This window comes from Hyla sarda, chromosome 1 (genome assembly GCF_029499605.1).
Source record: "Hyla sarda isolate aHylSar1 chromosome 1, aHylSar1.hap1, whole genome shotgun sequence".
Taxonomy (NCBI): domain Eukaryota; kingdom Metazoa; phylum Chordata; class Amphibia; order Anura; family Hylidae; genus Hyla; species Hyla sarda.
In genome coordinates this window covers 207,746,559-207,769,931 of record NC_079189.1, presented here as the reverse complement: position 1 = coordinate 207,769,931, position 23,373 = coordinate 207,746,559, and the positions used below count along the sequence as shown (strand labels likewise).

The 23,373-nt window shown below is 40.9% G+C and overlaps 1 protein-coding gene across 1 annotated transcript in view; it reads right to left on the bottom strand.

The window, feature by feature from the left end:
* Positions 1-340: 340 nt before the first annotated feature.
* GPRIN3 (GPRIN family member 3) overlaps positions 341-23,373 on the bottom strand; it is a 114,039-nt gene continuing 91,006 nt past the window's right edge. The window contains exon 2 of the mRNA XM_056567609.1: positions 341-4,049. Within this exon, the coding sequence (XP_056423584.1) occupies positions 1,741-3,951 (2,211 nt within the window). The 5' untranslated portion in view covers positions 3,952-4,049 and the 3' untranslated portion in view covers positions 341-1,740. The remainder of the gene's footprint in view (positions 4,050-23,373) is intronic.

The window sequence follows — 23,373 nt, the reverse complement described above, 5'->3', positions numbered from 1 at the left end:
GATCTAAATCCCATTGAACACCTGTGGAGAGATCTTAAAATTGCTGTTGGGAAAAAGCGCCCTTCCAATAAGAGAGACCTGGAGCAGTTTGCAAAGGAAGAGTGGTCCAACATTCCGGCTGAGAGGTGTAAGAAGCTTATTGATGGTTATAGGAAGCGACTGATTTCAGTTATTTTTTCCAAAGGGTGTGCAACCAAATATTAAGTTAAGGGTGCCAATAATTTTGTCCAGCCCATTTTTGGAGTTTGGTGTGACATTATGTCCAATTTGCTTTCCCCCCCCCCCCTTTTTTGGTTTAGTTCCAATACACACAAAGGGAATAAACATGTGTATAGAAAAACATGTGTTACTGCACTTCTTTTCTGTTAGAAATACTTCATTTTCTAGAAAAATTTCAGGTGTGCGAACATTTACGGCCATGACTGTATTTAGACAGGGAGTGTCTTTCTAAATGATGTCCAATCAGCCACCAAGTGCCAAATTTCTAGTATCATAGCAAAGGATCTCAATATTTATATCCCTCCAAAATTGTAGTTTTTCCTTTTTAATAAATTTGCAAAAATTTCTTAAATTCAGTTTTTACTTTGTCATTATGGGGGTATTAAATGCAGAATGATAGAAGAAAACATGAATTTTATTTTATTTTAGCAAAAATCCTCAACATAACAAAATGTGAAAAGTGAAAGGGCCTGAAAACTTTGTGAATGTATTGTTTTAGTACCAGTGTACAATTAGAATAACCAATGTGAACAGAAGTAAATAATTATAAACTTCAATGATTCTGATAGCCTTAATGTGTCGCTGGTTGAAACAGTAGTACAATAAGTAGTTGTAATAGTAATATTATCATTATCATTATAATTTGAATTGCTAAGAAAAAACTAAAATGTCTTTCTAGCCCTAGTAGTAGTATAATGTACTATTTGCAATAAAAGAATCTTGTAGGTTCCAAAATTTGTTTAATATATTAAAAAATATTATCTGATTTTTGCCAGTAAAAAACTAAAACTAAGGTTGTCAACCCAGTACATTACTAACAACACATGGTCTGACATAATTTTTTATCTTTTAAAAACGGTGCCTAAGATTTTTAGAATTATAACAGAAGTGGCCAATGTCTTGCCTGTAAATACATTTTAATTGCTCTTCTTTTTCTGGATGGTTCTCTGTTTACTTTCAAAGGCGTATGAAGGAACCCTAGTAAAGTGTGATACTGTGCAAAACTTGACCTGTCTATACTTTTCTTCTTTTGGGTTGTTTACTGTAAAAGACCCTTTTTCTGGAGAAAGAATGTATCGAAGGTGAGGATGTAATACTAATATGGTGCAGACATCTGTGGTGCTTTTATATTGCTCTTATATACAACTGATCATCACTCATTCTATTTTTAACTTCAGAGTCAAACAAGGCCGATGTGAAAAGGCGTTTCTGGCACTGCATTTAATGGCACACTTATTGACATTTCAGCAGCTCAGCCTAATTCTGTTTGCCTATTGAGATGAAAATACAAATTCAATACATACAAAACTGTTATCAAATGTTGGTGTTGGAAAGACAACGTGTGAATGTATCCATTAATGTCCACCCTATAGTGAAAATAAAAATAAGGGTGACGCAGTAATCACCCTAAACCCTGTACAGTAATCAAATAAAAAAACATTCCATGACATTCTTAAGTGCAAAGAAACATATTTGTCTACTAGTTGATGTGGCAATAAATGTCAACAATGCTACAGAAAGTTACTCTATGACAGCAGAAGGAGGAGGATGACTACAGCAATTGGGCCGTCTAAAATTCTTCAGTATTGATTGAAATACCCTGTGCTGTCTTCTTTTGTGCTTTTTCCCTGAAGAATCGGAACAGATTGATTTACGGTTTTGTTTTAATTGAGCCCTAATCATCTTCTCATGTTCTCTGATTTGTCTTTGCAAGTGGTTCTGTATAGCAATCCCTAAGGCCTCTGGGTCCATAGAAGCTCCATAAACTTCCCATGTCATGCCCTGTTCATCCCATACCACATCTTTTACACTCTTAGCTGGCTGCTTTGCCTGGCTTTTAGACTCTCCACTTGAACTTGGACTTGACTTTTTTCCATGTGACTTGGGAGGTTCAGAGGTAGGTAAGGTGACCAGAATTGGTTCCTTTTTCTCTTCCCTAGCTTTTCTTTGTCGGGGTGTGAGTTGTACTGAACTTTGATTGAAGTCTGTTGCTGGTCTGGTTTGCAGACTTAGACTGCTCGACCTTTTGGCATGTTCTCCTTCATCTTGATCCTTCCTAACCAAAACTTCAAGTATTTCCTCTACTTGACCTCCAGTAGCTCCAATACTGCTGTTGACTTCAACTTCAACATGAAGTGGAGTTGGTCTTTCTTCCTTCTTTGGCTTTTTTATATCTGTGGTGATGATAGCCTGGGTGGAACCCTGCTCATTGGTAATCTTAAAATGAAAAGGTTTCCTATCAGAACTACCTTCACCTGGGATGCTAAGAGTGTCTGTCTGCTCATTGTCTTGGCGAATGTTATGTAACTGAATGTTTTCTATTCCACTTAAATGATGGAGCCTAGCTTTGCTGCCCAGTTCATGAGCTGCCCTGAACTGGGACTGCTCACTGAACTTGTCCTTTGCCATCTGGCAAGCTTTCGGTTGATTACTATTGTCTATGTTGATTTGGTAAACAGGTTTTACATTCATTAAAATTGGGGAGGCATTAGCCATTTGCATCTGTGGCATTGGGTGGTTTTCTCTAAGACATAATCCCTGTCCGTCTAATTCACTTCTATATAAAACCTGCGAATTTCTTGTTAGTTCTGGTCTCTGAAAGGGGGATCGTATCATATCTGGGGGACTTTTTGTGTGCAACTGGAGAGGCTGAGGACCCATTGCATCAGGAGGCTGAAAACATACTTTTGGAGTTAAATGGTTTTGGGACAGTTGAGAATGCAATGCAAAATTAGCTCGGTCAATCTGAGGATTCCCTGTATTACCCTGATAGAATATACATACTTGTTCTTGCCTGTCTTTAAGAACTGGTGAGCTAGATTTCAGAAATGCAGAAAATATACTTGGGCTGGTGGACACCGATTTATTTTCTACATTTGCTACAGCTTGTACTTCAGCGTCTTGTTTAGCCCAGCTCTCGAGCTGTGATGTCATTGTACCCATTTCCTTAAACTTGCAAACCAACTGTAATTCCACGGTATCATGATCCCCATTTGTATTCACCTCTTCCTCAGTCCGGCTAATCTGTGAACATTGCATTACAAGAGGTTCAATGTTATTATCTTCTATGTTTGCTACATCTTGTACTGGATCTGAGTTGAGACTTGTTTCTGTCTGTGTATTCTCAGTTAATGTTTCTTCACTAGGAGAAGGAATGTGCCCATTTTTGTCACTGCCTAATGATTTATTATCCATATTTTGGGTCATTTCAGATATATGTGTGCTTGATCTTCTGCTCTCTACTTGAGTTTCTGTTGCTATTTGTACCAAAGTTACACCTTTTGGCAAGCCACTCTCTTCTGTTGGTGGTTCCTCAATTGGCAATGTCATGTCTGTAACAACAGATGATACAGTAGTTGTTTGTGACTGTATTGTATTGTTAGAACTGGCAGCATGTTGACTAGTTTCATGGATGGCTTGTGCCTCTTTGCTTGTTAAATCTAAGGGAGGTTGGGTATCTGATTGTGTACAAGTCCTGAACGATGACAATGTTTCATTGGTTTGCTGGTCTTCATGCTCACATATATTTTCAATACCAGGACTTTCTGTCGATAGTTTGCAATTCAGATCTGAAGAACATGTACCTGTTATTTGTGCAACATTCCCATTGCTTGATGTTGCCCGTTTAAGCTCAAGAGCATCCTCCTGGGATATTTCTCTAGCAAGGCATTCCTCCTCTGTCAACGAGGGTGATGACTTGTCAGATCCTGAAGGATCCGGTACAGTCCCCATGGAATCTGATTTTGTTGGACAGAATCTTCAGGCAGAATTACTGTATTTTATAAGGCAACAGCTTAACAGATCAAAGACGGGTTCTTGTATTTTCAAACCTGTGTAAGAAACAAAGAGTTTAAAAAATAAAGAATTTGATATAGATAAATAATAATAAGATGAATTTCTAGTGTAACAACAAGATAGAAACCAAAACATAACATTATAACTTATGACAGTTCAAGTAGATAATATCTCACAACACTGGCACCTATTGAAGGAAAGGATATATTAGGCAGCAATATTCTATAGCTAGAAGTGCTGCACCATAACATTTTAGGGCAAAGAATGAGCAGCAAGTAAATTAAGGACAGGCAGACCAACTGTGAGAAAAAACAGACATCTGGGCCTAGAAAGCCATTGAAGAGAACAATGGTGGGCTATGAAAGTGAGTAAGGGTCAAAAAAAAATAACTGGATGCCTAGGGATTTGTGAAGACTGTGAAACTACTACATCTTTGCTGGTGTTTTGGAGGGCCCTGGAGAAAGAAGCCCTTAAACGTTGTCACTTGGAATGTAAAAGAGCTGCAGAGGCAGGTGAGTCTGAGAAACTGTTGCCAGTGGCTGTGTATTTTCCGAAGTATCATTTAAGCCCCAATAAGTTAGCAATATGACTGGTTATATGATGGTTTGGCAAAAGCCCTTAGAGACTGGGATAGAGGGTGGAGAAAGAAGGGACTGCATCTGCAGGTGGCCTTAAGGTGGCCTTTCTGTCATAAGTATACACTGGCACCGAGAACGGGATGCCAGTGTATACTCTGGAGGACTTTCATTACACAGTCTGCTGTGCTATAAAGCCCTGATAAATAACTGCATACTGAAAAGAAAAGAGAAGACAAAAAGAAGCATGAATGGAGTCACTAGGTGATTCCGTTTGGGCCACTGAAATGAATAACATCAGCTACTGTGTGCAACAGTATACGTCAGCATTCTGTTCTTGGTAAGATGCTGAAGGATACCAATGATGGAAAGAAGAAAATACGGTATGAATACAGCCTTAGTCTTCATCTTTAACACAATTAAGTTCATGTGGTACCTGACTTTATGTATTTTTATCATCTGAAAACAGATATTATCTCAGTTTTTAAGATCCCTAAAGATCCCTCAAGTTACAATACATTAATTGGTTCCAGGACGACCATTATATGTTGAAACTATTGTATGTTGAGACCATAACTTTATGGAAACCTGGTAATTGATTCTGAAGCCACCAAAATGTTGTTCAAAATAGAAAAAAGTGAGGATTTAAGAAGAATCAGTAGATAACTAGTACAGATAAAGCAAGTCCTTACATTTAAAAGTAAGACAGATCTGCTGGGAGCTGTAATCACTGTCTATGTAGGGAACAGGAGCTTCTTCAGGGTCCTGTACAGTACACACAATGTCCTAAAAAAGTAAAATGGAGCCGCCCTCACCTGCTGTCCAAAGGAGCACCTAAGCGTGGCAAAAGTAAACAGAACATGTAGTACCAATCTGTGCTGTAGGGAGGCGCTACCAGACAGCCAGTCAGTGCATGCACTTTAGTAACACAGGTGTGTTACCAGTAAAATGCCCATTCTGATTGTTCAGTTCTTCCAGCCATTGACAGGTATCACAGATCTTGACTGTCTGTAGTATTGTATGTTGAGTCTGGTTTCAAGTTACAATGGTCCAGAAAAGACCATTGTATGTTAATGCTATTGTATGTTGAGGTCAATGTATGTTGAGGGATCGCTGTATGTATGTATGTATGTATATATGTATGTATTTGTGTGCATTTCTGTGTATGTATGGAGGTACAACATTTTATATACACATTTCAAGGACAAGTCTCATGATCAAAAATGATTACAAACGCAGAAGATTTCCGAACGGCTCTCTCCTAGAACTATATGGAGGGGGTGTGGCGGCCTCCACTTCGGCACACTGGGGCTCCAAACAGGAGATCGCGGGGGGCCCCAGCGTTTGGATCCCCCGTGATCTAAAACTTATATGAGTTTTTGATCATGAGACTTGTCCTTTAATGTTTGCATGGAAAATCTGGATATTTTTCAGTATGTGTATTTTGTACCAACTGAATGTACTACGTAATGTTTGTATAAGGATAAACTATCATGAGGTAGAAGGTTTGCATAACAATAGACATCCAGATGGTCATTACGTGGAATTAGGCAAGCTTCTGATTAGGAATTCAGCCAATACTTGACTCAAATTAGAAATACATCATCAACATTATTATGGTCCAACTTGTCTTTCGAGGCATCTGGTAATATACTATTAGCTAGTGAAATATATATGAATATATATATATATATATATATATATACACACACACACAAACACACAGATGTGTGTGTATGGACGAATAGTCAGATAGACAGACAGATAGACAGACAGACAGACAGAAAAAAATACTAATAAGTAAACTGAATTACAACATCACCTGTCAAGGTATGAGATACATTAGGCAGCAGGGGAACAGTCAGTTCTTAAAGTTGATGTCCATGTACCAGGAAAATTTGCCAAGTGCTAAATTTAGAACAACCTTGTCGAAACTCCATATACTTCTGATGTAAAACTATGATAGATGCCACTTAATAGAATCCATCATACATTGGGTTCCAGGTTATAAGTATGTGTACCATGTGGTGTATGTTTTACGTCAAAAGTGTATGGAGAAGCACAAAAGTTTGCGCAATTCCATCCAGCAAACCCCTACATATACCACCTGAATGGAGACTTAAAGGACACACTGTTGGCCTCTGTCGAGTAATGAGGTCTATGGAAATGTTTAATGCATACCACTGATGCGTGTGGGAGCAAAAACTAGCCCATCTTCTGGCCTCATCCCTACCCAACATAAGACCTAAGACCATGTACACCCATTCACTGCAATGATATTCTTTAATGGAAATGGCCTAGGATAATGTGCCTTTCCACTTTCATAACATACTTCATGTCATGTTTTTGTCATATTTCTCATTATTCCTGAAAGAACATCTCTGAGATTTGCTGACACCTGCTCCGTGATGGCCACACCTCTAAACCTAATCTAAAACCCTGAAAAAAAAAAAAAAAAAATATATATATATATATATATATATATATATATATGTGTGTTTTTTTTTTTTCAAATGAATGTGTTTTATTCAATTTCCATGCACATAAAGAAACATATGCAATATCACGATGCAAGTGACAGGCAATATGACATGAGAGAGGCGGTCCAATGAAACACATAAGGACAATCAGAACAGCAAATACACAGGTATAACGGAAAAACAGGGAACTGCAAGCCGATCAAGCAAACATCAACCCTCTCAGAAGGAGAGGGGGGGGGGAGAAGAGGGGGAGGGGGCATGGAAAGGTGGGCAAACACGGGGCAGGAAAAAAACAGGGATGGAAGGGGAGCGGAAAAAGGGAGAAGAACACAACTAAAGGAGAGAAAGAGAGGAAGAAGAAAAGAAGAGGAACCCTGAAAATATTTTATTATATCTTTTCAAGTGACAACACTGAAGAAAGGAAGCTTGGTAATCTCTGATATAATGACCCAGATAACATGTTCTAGTCTGTGTAATAAACAATACCTCCAGGAACGCCCACATGATCCATCCTAATATGCATACATTATATATACATTATCTATGTTCCTATGCATCTCCATTTATTTTTTACTACTTTACAGAAGTGTCGATAACAACATTTCATCCAATATATAATATCTAGAGATCCTATACCAACCCCCACTGATTAATATATTAATATATGGGAAATTAATGCACACTTAAATTTTTTGCCCACTTAGGATGCAATATGCACAGCTAGCTTACCCGGCAGCTTGATGTTTTGGTCAAATGCATTATAGTGGCAATTATCGTCAGCATTATGATCAAACATTCAGTCATCATTCAGCAAGCCGCAATTCAATAATACCCACCTGTGACTATTCATCATGCCATACGAGTGACAGGTCATTGTAAGAAAACGCTCCTTTGCGCGAACAACCCCATCAACCCCTAAGCTAACAATTACTGGACGTATCGCTAAATACAGTAAAGCAGCATTTACCTTTATAGTATGGCCGACGTCTAGGGTTGGATATGCGGCCAGGCAATCCTTTTTATGATCCCCTTTACTTACATTGTGACATCCCTACTGCGCAAACCTATCCAGCCCTTAGTTGTTTTTTCAAAGTACCATACCACTTAGTTATCACCAGCCCAGTGAAGTTCTACATACATGTATTCATTGCATGTTGTGCCCACGAGTAACCCCTTAACTACTTAAGGACTCAGCGTTTTTCCGTATTTGCATTTTCATTTTTTCCTCATCACCTTCTAAAAATCATAACGCTTTCAATTTTGCACATAAAATTCCATATGATGGCTTATTTTTTGCCATAGCTTTGCATTGATCAGCGTTATAGGGGGTTGATTGCTCAAGCCTGTAGCTCAGGCTTGGAGCAATCAAATGCCAATCGGATGTGACAAAGCAAGGTAAGGGGACCTCTGCTCGTGTCCTAGCTGATCGGGACATTGCAATTTTATCACGATAGTCCCGATCAGCCCGACTGTGCTGCCGGGAAGCTTTTACTTTTGTTTTTGATGTGGCGATCAACTTTGATCGCCGCGTCTAAATGGTTAATAGTGTGCGGCACAACGATCGGTGCCGCGCGCCATTAGCCCAGGATCCCGCCTATCATAAGCCGCCGGGACCGACCCGGTATGATGCAGGGTCACGGCGTGACCCCGTTTTAAATGTCGGGACCAGGTGCAGGGCGTAGCTGTAAACCTTAAGAGGTTAATGACACAAAGATTTTTAGACACACTTTAACATCTAGAAACCTGTAATTACCATCAAACATCAGGCCCCATGTGACTTCAAACAAGCAGGGCTCTGTGCGTTGAGGACAAGCAGGGCTCTGTACACTGAAGACAAGCAGGACTCTGTGCACTGAAGACAAGGAGGGCTATGTACACTGAAGACAAGCAGGGCTCTGTACACTGAGGACAAGCAGGGCTCTGTGCAGGGAGGACAAGCAGGGCTCTGTGCAGTGAGGACAAGCAGGGCTCTGTACAATGAGGACAAGCAGGGCTCTGTGCAGTGAGGACAAGCAGGGCTCTGTACACTGAGAACAAGCAGGGCTCTGTACACTGAGGACAAGTAGGGCTCTGTGCAGTGAGGACAAGCAGGGTTCTGTACACTGAGGACAAGCAGGGCTCTGTACAATGAGGACAAGCAGGGCTCTGTACACTGAGGACAAGCAGGGCTCTGTACACTGAGGACAAGCAGGGCTCTGTGCACTGAGAACAAGCAGGACTCTGTGCAGTGAGGACAAGCAGGGCTCTGTACACTGAGGACAAGCAGGGCTCTGTGCAGTAAGGACAAGCAGGGCTCTGTACAGTGAGGACAAGCAGGGCTCTGTGCACTGAGGACATGCAGGGCTCTGTACAGTGAGGACAAGCAGGGCTCTGTGCACTGAGGACAAGCAGGGCTCTGTGCAGTGAAGACAAGCAGGGCTCTGTGCAGTGAGGACCAGCAGGGCTCTGTGCAGTGAGGCTCTATGACATGCTCACGGCTCACACATCAGGATGATTGACAAGCCAGGAGCCTGCACAGAGTCCTGCTTGTCCCACCCACACTTTCTGTATTTGGACTCCTCATAGAGACACACAAACAATAGCTGCAGGGGCAGCATTTTTTCACCAAAAAATATACAAATTGTTAAATCAATGTATATTAGAAATATACATATAATGGTATTATCTACATTATATAATGACAGGTACACTAAGGGTATGTTTAGACTACGTATTTTGAACGGAATCTCCACTCGCAGAATTTAGCGAGCACAGATTCCATCTGGCGGCGGCCGCTGAAGTACTTCAGCGATAGGACCTCGTGGCATTGCGCCATCACCATTGATGGCTATACAGTACTTGCGGACTTCCGTGCAAAGAAAGAACATGTTCTTTGCGTGGATCAATTTCAATGTGAAATTCTGATTTGCAATTCAGCTCGTGGAATTCCACGCTAATTACATAGTGTGAACATACCCTAAGAAGAGGGAGAAGAGGTATGGGAGTAGTGGGGGAATTGCAATAACAGGTTATTTAGTGCATCACCCATGGTTTGTAATCATGTTACCTGAAGTTTGATGGTTATTACATCTGGCAAGAATCCTGTACAATCTTGCAAGAATCCTGGAAAATTGTTGTTATCAATGTTTGATGGGTTCATGTTGTTGGATTCATTTTAAAGCAACTTCAGGCTATGTTTTTGATTCCATACAAACACATTACACCTACACCTTATAGGACATCTTATTCTAAATCTATAGGCACTACTCTAAAGTTAGCACCTCTCAATGCAGTTAGAACAAACCAACCACTGAAAAACAACCACATAGCATTATTCCTCCTCCCCAATCTTAACAGTTGCCACTCTACTGTCAGGCAGGTAATGTTCTCCTGGAATTTGTTAAACCAAGACATTCAGATAGAGAAGTGGGACTCATCCTTCTACATAACATGTTTTTACTACTCCAGCACCTGGTGTTAAAATGCTTTACATGTTACTCTATCCAACACCTGCCATTGTGTCTGGGGATGTAAGGTAGGCATGCAGATGCTCGGACATAAAGTTACTAGTAGACATTTATTTTGCTGATCTTAAAGGGGTACTCCAGGGAGCTAAACCCATAGCCCATCTTTTCCCTCTCACTAACCTATTTATTTGTCTAAACATCATTCATTAGCTATATAGAGCAGTTTCCTGCTTTCAGCTGTCATTTACATGCAGGGAGTGAGAGAAAGACATTACTATCAGATCCACTTTATCTTTGGGAAAAGCCCTCTGTAAGACTAGCCCCCACCCTCCTGGAAGACAAACACCATGTGATTTATGTCTTGTCTAGGGCTCTGGCTTCACAGCCACACCTCCCCTCCCCCTCCATGTGTGAGGATCTTGCCGGCAGAGAAACAGCACAGTGTCTCCTCAGCACATAACGCTGCTCTTTGCCTACTGTAGATCTAATCACTGACTGCTGCTATTCAGAGCACAGTATGATTTATTACTGGGGGGGGGGGGGGAGGGATAATTTGAAAGAAAAGACATGTAGTGTGTGCTGCTGACTGAAATGCACACATGCACACAGATGGTAAAAGCAATTGGCTGGCAGCCATTACACAGAGCCGCACTGACTGCTGGGAATTGTAGTCTGGGCTGCAAGCAAGGAAAAATAATATTCAGGAGACAACAGGGGCAATAGGAGCTGGCACAATCTACACAGGGAGCACAGAACATGTACTTTGGTGGCTTTGGGGCATTTTCTTTTTCTTTACTTCCCTGGAGCACCCCTTTAATGCCAGAAGAGGTTTGAAACAACGCAGTTACTGAGTAAGAAGAATTGGTGACATTTACACACTATGCTCTTGCAGTTTTCCACTTTGTGGCTGATGTGTTGTGGTACCTAAATGCTTCCACTTTTCAATAATGCCCCTTACAAATGGTTGTGGAATTTGAAAGATGGAAAAACTTTAATAAACTGATTTGTTACAGTGGTGGCATCCTAATACAGACCACTGTAATTAAATAAACTATTTTTTGCTAAAGTTTGTAAAGGTATTGATAGGTGTTTTATACACCTGTGACAATGAAATTGAAAGAGACACATGAAAACTGTCATTCCTTTGCTTAAATAGTGCATATTTTTTACTGATGTTATAATTAGTTGAATTAGATATTAGTAAACATTACTGTCCAGGGTAAAAAAAAAACTCATAACCAGACCCACAGTTGAAGGGTGGTTGGAAGGTCATAAAAAAAACATAAAATAAAATGTAAACAATAAAGGTATTTTAGTTGGTAGACTAAGTTCACATGTTGTAAAATGAATTGTAAAATATGTTAATAAAATAGGAATAATAATAATAATAATATAAAAACTTATTTTTGACCTAATAATCTACACAAGAAAAGTTTATGGAAAAGCACCTGTCAAGGCACAAGCTGTTTAAAAAAGCTTCTCTAATTCGAGTGTTGGAATTATGGAAATTTCCTTTAACAGTGTGTGCACTGACAGACACTTTTTCATAGACTTTCATTGTGCACGCTATTACATTAATAAGACACCTGAATTTTATTGTTTTTCCCGGCTTTCATATGTACTTTGCAACAATTGCTACAATAGTCCTCCATTACAATAGCTACAATTGCTACAACCTCTTTCAAGTCATTTACTAACTTAGTGGAGGATCAAAATCATACATTTTGTAGCACCTTGAACTTCCACGTTAATTCATAGAAATCAGGTAGAATCCCTAGCATTGTAGAAACATATGCACTGAAGAGTTTGGTACATGAGACGAGCTGCGCAACTCATTGAAGTTATGCGCTACAGCTTCATAGGCGGTTTCTTTCATTTCAGCTATTTCTGAATTCTATTACTCCTATGCAGTTGTCTTACACAGCAGATCAAGGTTCTCTCCTCATGAAATCTTTGTAGAAAGGTCAAGCAAGATTTCTGGGTAATTGCCATCTGTTGCCTTCTAGGAAGTGCAAGGCACAACCAAATATACTGCATCTTCTTAATCACTGGTATTATGTAACAGCCACAGGTTAAAATCATGCTTTATCAGCTTTTCCATGAGTCAGTCAAATGATGAAGGGGTAATACTAAAAACATATTAATATTAATAATAATGCATCATTATGTCTGTGCATGTTTTATAAATACATATGTATACATTTTTTTTTGCCTTTTTATCATTACAAAAATCCACCATACCAAAGAGATTAGTGCCAGATGAAGCCATTATGGTGAAACTCATGTGGGGCAGAATATAACTGTTTATGTTCAGGTTTAGTGAGTATGATAAATTGGTTACACTTTATTCAAACTATCCTCCATTGTTAATCTATGTGTGTGCCTTGCTATCTGGACATATGTGTGTGCTTTGCTATCTTATAATGTGAGGAGTATTTTTCATTCGAAGTCCTCATTATCTTTAAAATGTACTTGCATTTTGCATAAACACTGTACCTGAGGAACAATCATAAAAATACAAAAAAAAAAACTACAAATGAAAGCAGGGCTGGTGCAAGGATTTTTGCCGCCCTAGGCAAAACCCCAATTTGCTGCCCCACCCCTCCAACCCAACCCTTGGGGGTCTGGCCCTTGATCTAAAAAACATATTTTTGTCCGACCTGCAAACAAGGCCTTGGGCTGTGTTCCCCCATTTGTTTGTGAACAATACCCCATACAATGACTGAACAACACTGCCATACCAGAACAATAACGTCATATCGTGACTAAATAACAACACCATACCATGTTGCCCAATTGTAGTTTTACAACAGCTGGAGGCACCCTGGTTGGGAAACGCTGATATATATATACAAATATATACACCATGGATGGGGGAGGGGATATATATATATATATATATACATGGGAGGTGTAGTGGAGGGAGCACTGTGATTGGGGATTGGTTGTCAGGAAGCAGGACCAGGCTGGGTGAGGAGCGCTTCTCTACCAGTCCGGGCAGAGGGAGGGGGGGTATCCCTCGGTGAAGTAGCGCTGTGATGTGCAGACAGTAAACTTTCTTGCAGGGACCAAAAATAATTAGGGTACAAATTAAATGCAGCGTGGATGCCTCAGTACTTTCAAATCTTCAGTATAATGGAAAGATGCCAAGAAAAAGTCTATAGAAGTTTAAGGAGACAATAGACAATACCAGGTTGCTGGTACAAGACATTTTTTTTAAATAATGACTACTGTACATGTATTTCCTTGTAGTCACATCTGTATCAAGCAGAAAAGCTCAACATCAGTGTATAGTATATCAAACCATGGTCAAAACCCAACTTTACAATAAATAAATAAATGCCCATGGGTCAAAAAGAAATTGATAGTGGCACTTACCTGGTTGCCATATAAAAATGTTTTAATCTTTACTGAAAACCCACAGTAAAATTCAGTTCAGATATACGGGAGAGGGACAGCAGAAAAGGGGTGAGCTAAAAATAGCTTGCTGGTCCATTGACAGCTGTTTTACAGAAAAGCTGCTTAGTATGCACCGTATGTTAATGCTCCAGATCTACCTTTTCTATTGTACAATTAGGGCCCTTTCACACTACATAATTTACCATTGATCTCAATGGGATTTTGCTACTTTGTCCACACTACTAAAATTCTGTAGTGAAACCTCCAATGCAGAAGTGCAGACACCGGAGAATTCCTGGCATTGCACTGTAGTGAATAGAACTGTACTTACTGTCCGTGGTAGATTGCCACATACATTAATTGCCCATTCCGGATGAGGCTTTTGTACGTGGAATTCCTCTGGAATTTCCCTGTGTAAAGGGATGAGAGAAGGCAGGGATGGTTTATTACTGTCCCTGGCTTCCCGTTCACTGTATACACAGCACTTAATGAGGAGATTACTTTGACCTCAATGGTGGACTGCTACGGATTATCTGCTGCGGAAAACCCGCCTAGGCTTAAACCCATACAGGGAAACTCATAGAAGATCTGGTCGTTCGAACATACCCTAATAGGGTTTTCTAGCCAAAAACTATTGATAGCTTATCCACAGGTTCGACCATCAATAGTTGATCAGAGGGGTACTGACAATAGGCACCCCCCTGCCAATCAGCTGAGCCCAGAAATAAAAAGTGCATGGGAGCCAGAAGCCTCAGTTCCATGCCTTAGTGGCCTATCAATGGTTTTTGGCCAGTAGACACCCTGTGTAGTGAGGACAAGTAGGGCTCTGTACACTGAGGATAAGCAGTGCTCTGTGCACTGAGGACAAGCAGGGCTCTGTGCACTGAGGACCAGCAGGGCTCTGTGCACTGAGGACAAGCAGGGCTCTGTGCAATGAGGACAAGTAGGACTCTGTGTAGTGAGGACAAGTAGGGCTCTGTGCACTGAGGACAAGAAGGACTCTGCACTGAGAACAAGCAGGGCTCTGTGCACTGAAGACAAGCAGGGATCTGTGGACTGAGGACAAGCAGGGCTCTGTGTACTTAGAACAAGAAGGGCTCTGCGTACTGAGGACAAGCAGTGCTCTGTACACTGAGGACAAGCAGGGCTCTGTACACTGAGGACAAGCAGGGCTCTGTACACTGAGGACAAGCAGGGTTCTGTGTACTGAGGACAAGCAGGGTTCTGTACACTGAGGACAAGCAGGGCTCTGTGCACTGAGGACAAGCAGGGTTCTGTGCAGTGAGGACAAGCAGGGTTCTGTGCAGTGAGGACAAGCAGGGTTCTGTGCAGTGATGACAAGCAGGGCTCTGTGCAGTGAGGACATGCAGAACTCTGTGCAATGAGGACAAGCAGGGCTCTGAACACTGAGAACAAGCATGGCTCTGTACAGTGAGGCTCTGTGACACGCTCCTGGATCACACTTCAGGATGGTTGACAAGCCAGGAGCCTGCACAGAGCCCTTCTTGTCCTGCCCTCACTTCCTGTATTTGGACTCCTCATAGAGACACACAGGCAATAGGTGCAGGAGCAGCATTTTTTCACCCACAAATTTTTTAATCAATGTATATTACAAATATACATATAATAGTATTATCTACATTGTATCTAAAATTTTTGTTAACGACAAGAACACTTTAATTTCTGTGAAAATAAGTAATAATCTATGTCACAATTCAGCAGTTGTATTGTGCTGCATTGATTTTACCTAATATCATAGAAAATTACCATTAAAAATGTTAACATACTGGCAAAGACTGTTGTACAAGCTTTAATAGTGGATAAATGGCCAAGGATGAAGACTAGACAATCTGCACATTGTTAATTGAAGGAGATGAATTCATTATTTTTAGAATAATTAGCAGTTTTAGTGTTTGTGTAAAAATAATGGCAATTACGCCTTCAATGCCAGCCTTGGTGTCAGCGTAAACAGACAGTTAGAGGATTTGTTTAACTAATTAATATTTTTATTGCTTTTTTGACTGCTGGCTTAAATAATCTAGACTCTTTCTATGAAATTGATGCTAACACATATAAAGATATGGAAACCTTACTATATTACAGAAGAATCACTTGTCTAATAATGATGTTAAATGTTTTTTGTCTATAAACACTCTGTATTTTATTTAAAGGGGATAAGGATGGGGGATAAGATGCCTGATCACGGGGGTCCCGCCCCTGGGGACCCCGTGATCTTGCACGCAGCACTCCAGGTCTGATTGCTGGCGATCATGGGGGTCGGAGCATTGTGACTCCACGGCCTCGCCCCATGTGACGTCACGCTCCGCCCCCTCAATGCAAGCCTATGGGCGGGGCCATGACATCACAATGCTCCCGCCCCCGTGATCGCCAGCAATCAGACCTGGAGTGAATGTGCTATTGGGACCATTTGTAACGGTGTGCTGCGTGCAAGATCACGGGGGTCCTCAGTGGCGGGACCCCCGCGATCAGGCATCTTATCCTTCATCCTTTGGATAGGGCATAAAATGTCTTAGTGCCGGAGTACCCCTTTAAATAAAATACAGAGTGTTTAGAATTCTTTAGAACTATTACATACAATCTCTGATTGCAAACACTGTTTAATTCTATTCCATAGCATAGCATTCTGCTTCTCTTGCCTGCCGAAACTTCCTCGAGAATCAGATTGATGAGCAGACAGCATGAAAGCAGGTAAGGGCCCTACGGCCATCATGCAGGCTGATCGGGTCCCCACAATTGCGTCCCAGAGGTCCAGATCAGCCCCTCTAAAGGACTGACAGAATTTCCAACTTTGATTGCAGCATATAAAGGGACAATGCCAGTCATTAGTAATAATGTAATCCAGCACTATCGGTGAGTCCTGGCTGCTATCTGATAGCTGCCTGAACTCACCAGGTATAAAGCATGCACAACTTGTAAACTTGCTTCTTACACCCAGACCGCAACCAGGGATTACATGTAAGCCCTGTGTCGATAAGGTGTTAAATCCTGAGTCTACGGATAACATTCTTGTACACAAAAATAACCTTTGTTAAAAGTTGAATGCCTCAACTAACCTTTTCTATACAATAAGAAGGAGATTTACTGGAGTATACTGATCTGACAGAAGCCAAAAGGACACTGCTTCGATTTTTGTCAGGTGAATGGAGCACTATGGATATATTTGGTGTATATGCATGGTAAAGGTATATGCTGGAAGTAAAGCTCTATCGTGATGTGAGCAGGGCCCCTTTTTATTATAGTTTTATGTAAGTGTTTATAGTTGAACACTATGTTTAGCAAATTCTACAAGAGCTCTCTGTTTAATTTACTGATAATCTTTAATGATATTCATGTTGAAAGTATATGAGCCCTTACTGTGACACCATATCTCAAGGAGAAAAAAAGGTAAAAAAAAAAACAAACAGCTTTGCCTGTGGAAAGATGTGTTCCGGTGAGCTATCTTAAAACAGATTAGATAAAGTTCTTAAACTTTTCCAGAGCACAATGTTACCAGGGGGACATTTAAAACAAACTACTAAATCTTTTATTGACATTTGTATTAGATAGTTTCTAAAGATTTGATTATCCTTCTTTTAACTTCTAGGTACTGTATATCTTGGGGAATGTCAGTTAAGGCTTCATGTACATCAGTGCATGACTCCATTCAGGGGAGTTCCATTCGCTGATTGCACTGAAACAGTGGGATATAAACAGAGAAAAAAAATATTACAAGCAGTAATTATTTCTACACTCAAAGTCTGCAAAACAACGGAAACAAAACGGACAACCAGACGGATCCCATTAAAGTCAGTGGGATCTGTCGGGACCCATTGATGCCTGTTCAGCTTCTGGAGCCCTAAATGGGAGGCAGACAGGGCTCATAGCCATATTTCTGCTCATAGCTGTAAGGACATGGCTGGTTTCAGACAAAGGGTGGCCCTAGGTAAAAACTCTGGGGTCCCAAGTGCAGAAATACTTCAACAATAACACAATCAGTCAATTTGAAGACAGTGTACCGAGAATTACAGCACTGATCTCCTCGCGGGCTATTACTAGGGTTTATAAAAATGATTTATACGTTTATACATTAATAGTTATCAAATAAGATCTCTTTACCAAGAGCAAATATTACAAAAATACAGTGATTAAGTGTTAATGTATAAATGAATTATACAGAAACCAATATCACCAATCTATATATATATATATATATAAAACTCAATGGCCCTCATTTACTAAGAGTGTTGCCAGGGTCCGAGGTCCGCGATGCTCCTGGCTTCGGTGCTCTTGCTGTGCGCTGTCACTGTGCGCACTGATGGTGACGTCCCCAACGCACGTCGTGACGTCACCGTCAGTGCGCACAGTGACAGCGCACAGCAAGAGCACTGAAGCCAGGAGCATCGCGGACCCCGGCAACAGGTAATTATAACCCCGGGGATGGGGGAGGCGATGGGGCAGCTCCGGTGATGGCTGAGGATTGTGTATTGTAGCGAAGTGGGGACCAGATAACGCTATATGTCTGCTCCACACTTCGCTTCTATACACATTCCTCTGAAGCGCTATCATTGACAAGTATTAGCCAGTGGTCTCCAACTTGCGCACCTCCAGATGTTGCAAAACTACAACTCCCAGAATGCTCCGTGCATGTTGGGAGTTGTAGTTTTGCAACATCTGGAGGTCCGCAAGTTGGAGACCACTGCATTAGTCATTGATAGTGCTTCAGAGGCATGTGTATATAGATGCGCTGTGCGGGGGCATGTATAATATATATCTGCATGTGCTGTGGGGGGTATATAATAGCGCTATGCGGGGGGGTATATAGTATATATATGTGTGTACACATGCGCTGCGGGGGGGGGGTATATAATAGCGCGGCGGGGGACAAGACATATTGCGCAGCTGGGGGCAAGATATATAGAAGCTGTGGGGACATATACATCCCCCCCCAGCGATTTTATATATCTTTCCCCACCGCAGCTCGCAGGGATCCCTGATTGGCTCCTCAGTTCGGGCTATTCAGGGATCCCGGCTGGGAAAATGAAAGTAAAACACATCATACATCGCTGGGGAGTGGACCATGCCGCCCGCTCCCCTGCTTAATAACTTTTGATCGGTTCGGGTCTCAGAAGTGAGATCCGATGCGATCAACCCCTGTACTACTACCCCCAACATGGAATAGACCCTGTTCCATGATGGGGGTAGGATTCACTCGGTGTTCAGTAATTTCCCTGTGAGTTTTTCATCATACTCCGAGTGTTTTTTCTTTTTTGTCGGGAACACACCCGTTTTTGTGATAACCATGCCCATTTTGACGGGTTTAAAAATCACTCGGAGAGCATATCTTTTGTCGGATTGTGTGACCAAATTTGTGTCGCATGGGCTATGCGACACAAATTTGGTTGCACAAACCGACAAAAACTGTCGGTTTCACGTTAGTAAATGAGGGCCAATGTGTGTGTGTGTATGTTCCAGCATCAAGTCCAAATGGCTAAAGATATTAACATGAAACTTGGCACACATGTTACTCATATGACAACAACAAACATAGGATAGGTGATTTAATCCTTACTCACCCCCATTTGCCAGGGGTGGGGTTTATGTTTAACCCCTTAAGGACTCAGGGTTTTTCCGTTTTTGCACTTTCGTTTTTTCCTCCTTACCTTTTAAAAATCATAACCCTTTCAATTTTCCACCTAAAAATCCATATTATGGCTTATTTTTTGCGTCGCCAATTCTACTTTGCAGTGACATTAGTCATTTTACCCAAAAATGCACGGCGAAACGGAAAAAAAAATCATTGTGCGACAAAATCGAAAAAAAAACGCCATTTTGTAACTTTTGGGGGCTTTCGTTTCTACGCAGTGCATATTTCGGTAAAAATTACACCTTATCATTATTCTGTAGGTCCATACGGTTAAAATGATACCCTACTTATATAGGTTTGATTTTGTCGCACTTCTGGAAAAAATCATAACTACATGCAGGAAAATTTATACGTTTAAAAATGTAATCTTCTGACCCCTATAACTTTTTTATTTTTCCATGTATGGGGTGGTATGAGGACTAATTTTTTGCGCCGTGATCTGAAGTTTTTATCGGTATGATTTTTGTTTTGATCGGACTTTTTGATCACTTTTTATTCATTTTTTAATGATATAAAAAGTGACCAAAATACGCTTTTTTGGACTTTGGAATTTTTTTGCGCGTACGCCATTGACCGTACGGCTTAATTAATGATATATTTTTATAGTTCGGACATTTACGCACGCGGCGATACCACATATGTTTATTTTTTATTTTTTTTACACTGTTTTATTTTTTTTATGGGAAAAGGGGGGTGATTCAAACTTTTATTAGGGAAGGGGTTAAATGACCTTTATTAACACTTTTTTTTTACATTTTTTTTGCAGTGTTATAGGTCCCATAGGGACCTATAACACTGCACACACTGATCTCTAATGCTGATCACTGGCGTGCATTAACACGCCTGTGATCAGCATTATCGGCGCTTGACTGCTCCTGCCTGGATCTCAGGCACGGAGCAGTCATTCGTCGATCGGACACCGAGGAGGCAGGTAAGAGCCCTCCCAGTGTCCGATCAGCTGTTCGGGACGCCGCAGTATTCACAGCGGCGGTCCCGAACAGCCCGACTGAGCAGCCGGGTCACTTTCACTTTCACTTTAGAAGCGGCGGTCAGCTTTGACCGCCGCTTCTAAAGGGTTAATACCGCACATCGCCGCGATCGGCGATGTGTGGTATTAGCCGCGGGTCCCGGCCGTTGATTAGCGCCGGGACCCACGCGATATGATGCGGGATCGCGGCGCGATCCCGCTTCATATCGCGGGAGCCGGCGCAGGACGTAAATATACGTCCTGCGTCGTTAAGGGGTTAAAGTCCCATACAAGTAAATGGGAAATATATGTTACTGCATAACTTCCAAACGGCTGGAGATATTTCTATAATACTTGGTCACATGTTACTTATATGTCCACTTAAAATAAAGGATAGTTAATTTAACCCTTTACTACCCCCATTTGTGAGGGTCAGGGTTTTTGTTTAAAGTCCCATTCAAATCAATGGGAAATGTATGTTCCCACATAACTTCTGTACGGCTGGAGATATTTCAATACCTGGTACACATATTACAGGTCGGGATATGAGGACGAGATGGGAGGTCGGGATAGGAGGTCGGGATAGGAGGTCGAGATAGGAGGTTGAGATAGTAGGACGAGATATGAGGACGGGATAGGAGGTCAGGATAGGAGGACGAGATATGGGGTTGGGATATGACAACAATATATGAGGACGGTATATGAAGTCAAAAACTTCCTCCTTTTTTATTTTCCTCCCCAACAAGGATTAGGAAGGAAAAACAGGGCAACGCTGGGTATTCAGCTAGTTATCTATATATATAAAAAACTCAATGTGTGTATGTGTGTGTGTACACACCAAAAACGAGGTCGGGATATGAGGTCGAGATAGGAGGACAGGAATTGAGGACGGGATATGAGGACGGGATATGAGGACGGAATATGAGGACGGGATAGGAGGTCGGGATAGGAGGTTGAGATAGGAGGTCGGGATATGAGGACAGGATATGAGGATAAGATAGGAGGATGGGATAGGAGGCTGGGATATGAGGACAGGATAGGATGTCGGGATAGCAGGTCGGGATAGGAAGTCGAGATATGAGGTAGGGATATGAGGACAGGATATGAGGACAGGATATGAGGTCGATATAGGAGGAAGGGATAGGAGGTTGGGATATGAGGTCGAGATAGGGGGTCGGGATATGAGGATGAAATAGAAGGACGGAATATGAGGTTGAGATAGGAGGTCGAGATAGGAGGTCGGGATATGAGGACGGGATAGGAGGATGGGACATGAGGGCAAGATATGAGGATGGGATAGGAGGTCAGCATATGATGTTGAGATATGAGGACGGGATATGAGGTTGAGATATGAGGTAGAGATAGGGGGTCGGGATATGAGGATGAAATAGAAGGACGGAATATGAGGTTGAGATAGAAGGTCGAGATAGGAGGTCGGGATATGAGGACGGGATAGGAGGATGGGACATGAGGGCAAGATATGAGGATGGGATAGGAGGTCAGGATATGATGTTGAGATATGAGGACGGGATATGAGGTTGAGATATGAGGACAGAATATGGGAATGGGATATGACAACAATATATGAGGACGGGATATGAAGTCAAAAGCTTCCACCTTTGTTGATTTTCCTCCCCAACAAGGATTAGGAGGGGAAAACCGAGCAACGCCGGGTACTCAGCTAGTAATATCAATATATAAGGCCCAAAAAAATACTAACACACTGTGACAGCTACCATTATCACTACAAGTAAAAAATATTACCATACGTTACCAATATTAAAATTTAGGATATTACCAATTTTGCTACTGTTACTCAATAATAATGACGCAGAGACTAATATTGCTACTATACATTGAGCATATAGTGATAGATACCAGACTTACTGTATACACATAATCTGCAGATGTATAAGTAAATACAGTACTGTTAAATGGGTTGGACACCATTAACAGATTTTTTTTTTCAAATTTAAGAGTATAATGTATGAATTACTGATAACAGGATTCCTTCTTTGCTGCCCTGTTCCCTATTATGATGTAGCTTTGCCCATGCCTAAAATGTCTTGTGGCCTACAAGTGAGAGAATATTAGACAGGTGGTTTTATGTTATAGAGAGTTCTGATTGGTTATCGCTCATTATTGGAAATAAAAAATGTATTGTAAATCCTCTTGGATTATTCAGTCACAGCATCTTTTATACTAATTCATGATGGCTTTGGGCTGTATATATTATATAACTCATGTATACAAATGATTGCAAAGAACATAATAGATAACTAATACACCATCCAACTATTATACACTATAATAAAGCTGTGATCTTTCAGAAAGCAGTAGCCTAAGTCATTACAATGGGCAACTCTTCACCCTTTTATTTGCACTTATTTTCACAAAGAAAGCCTACTGCAATATATCATAAGATGCTTCCAGAAACAGGACAACTTATTATCTTTATTTCTATATAATTCTATATCTAAAAAGAACTAAATGAATCTAAACCACAAATATGAATAAAATGCAACACATTTTTATACTCATATTTTTGTGAGCAGGAAATAAACCTATGGAAGTCTATGGTATAAAAGACCTAAGGCATGTTGCATAATGGAAAAAAAGAAAACAAAACACAATAACACAAAAATAGAATTAAAAGTGAGGAAAACCGCCACATAGGTTGTGGAATTTTTTGTCCCATGAAGCTCTATAGCTTTATAAATAAGAGAAAACTCATTTGTAAATGTATTTGCATTTTATGTGTTTTTTTTTTCTCACATTCTCAATTTGAAAACCTTAATTGACAAGAACCAGATGGCTGGTAGTGAGATAGATAAAGTTGGTCTTCCTC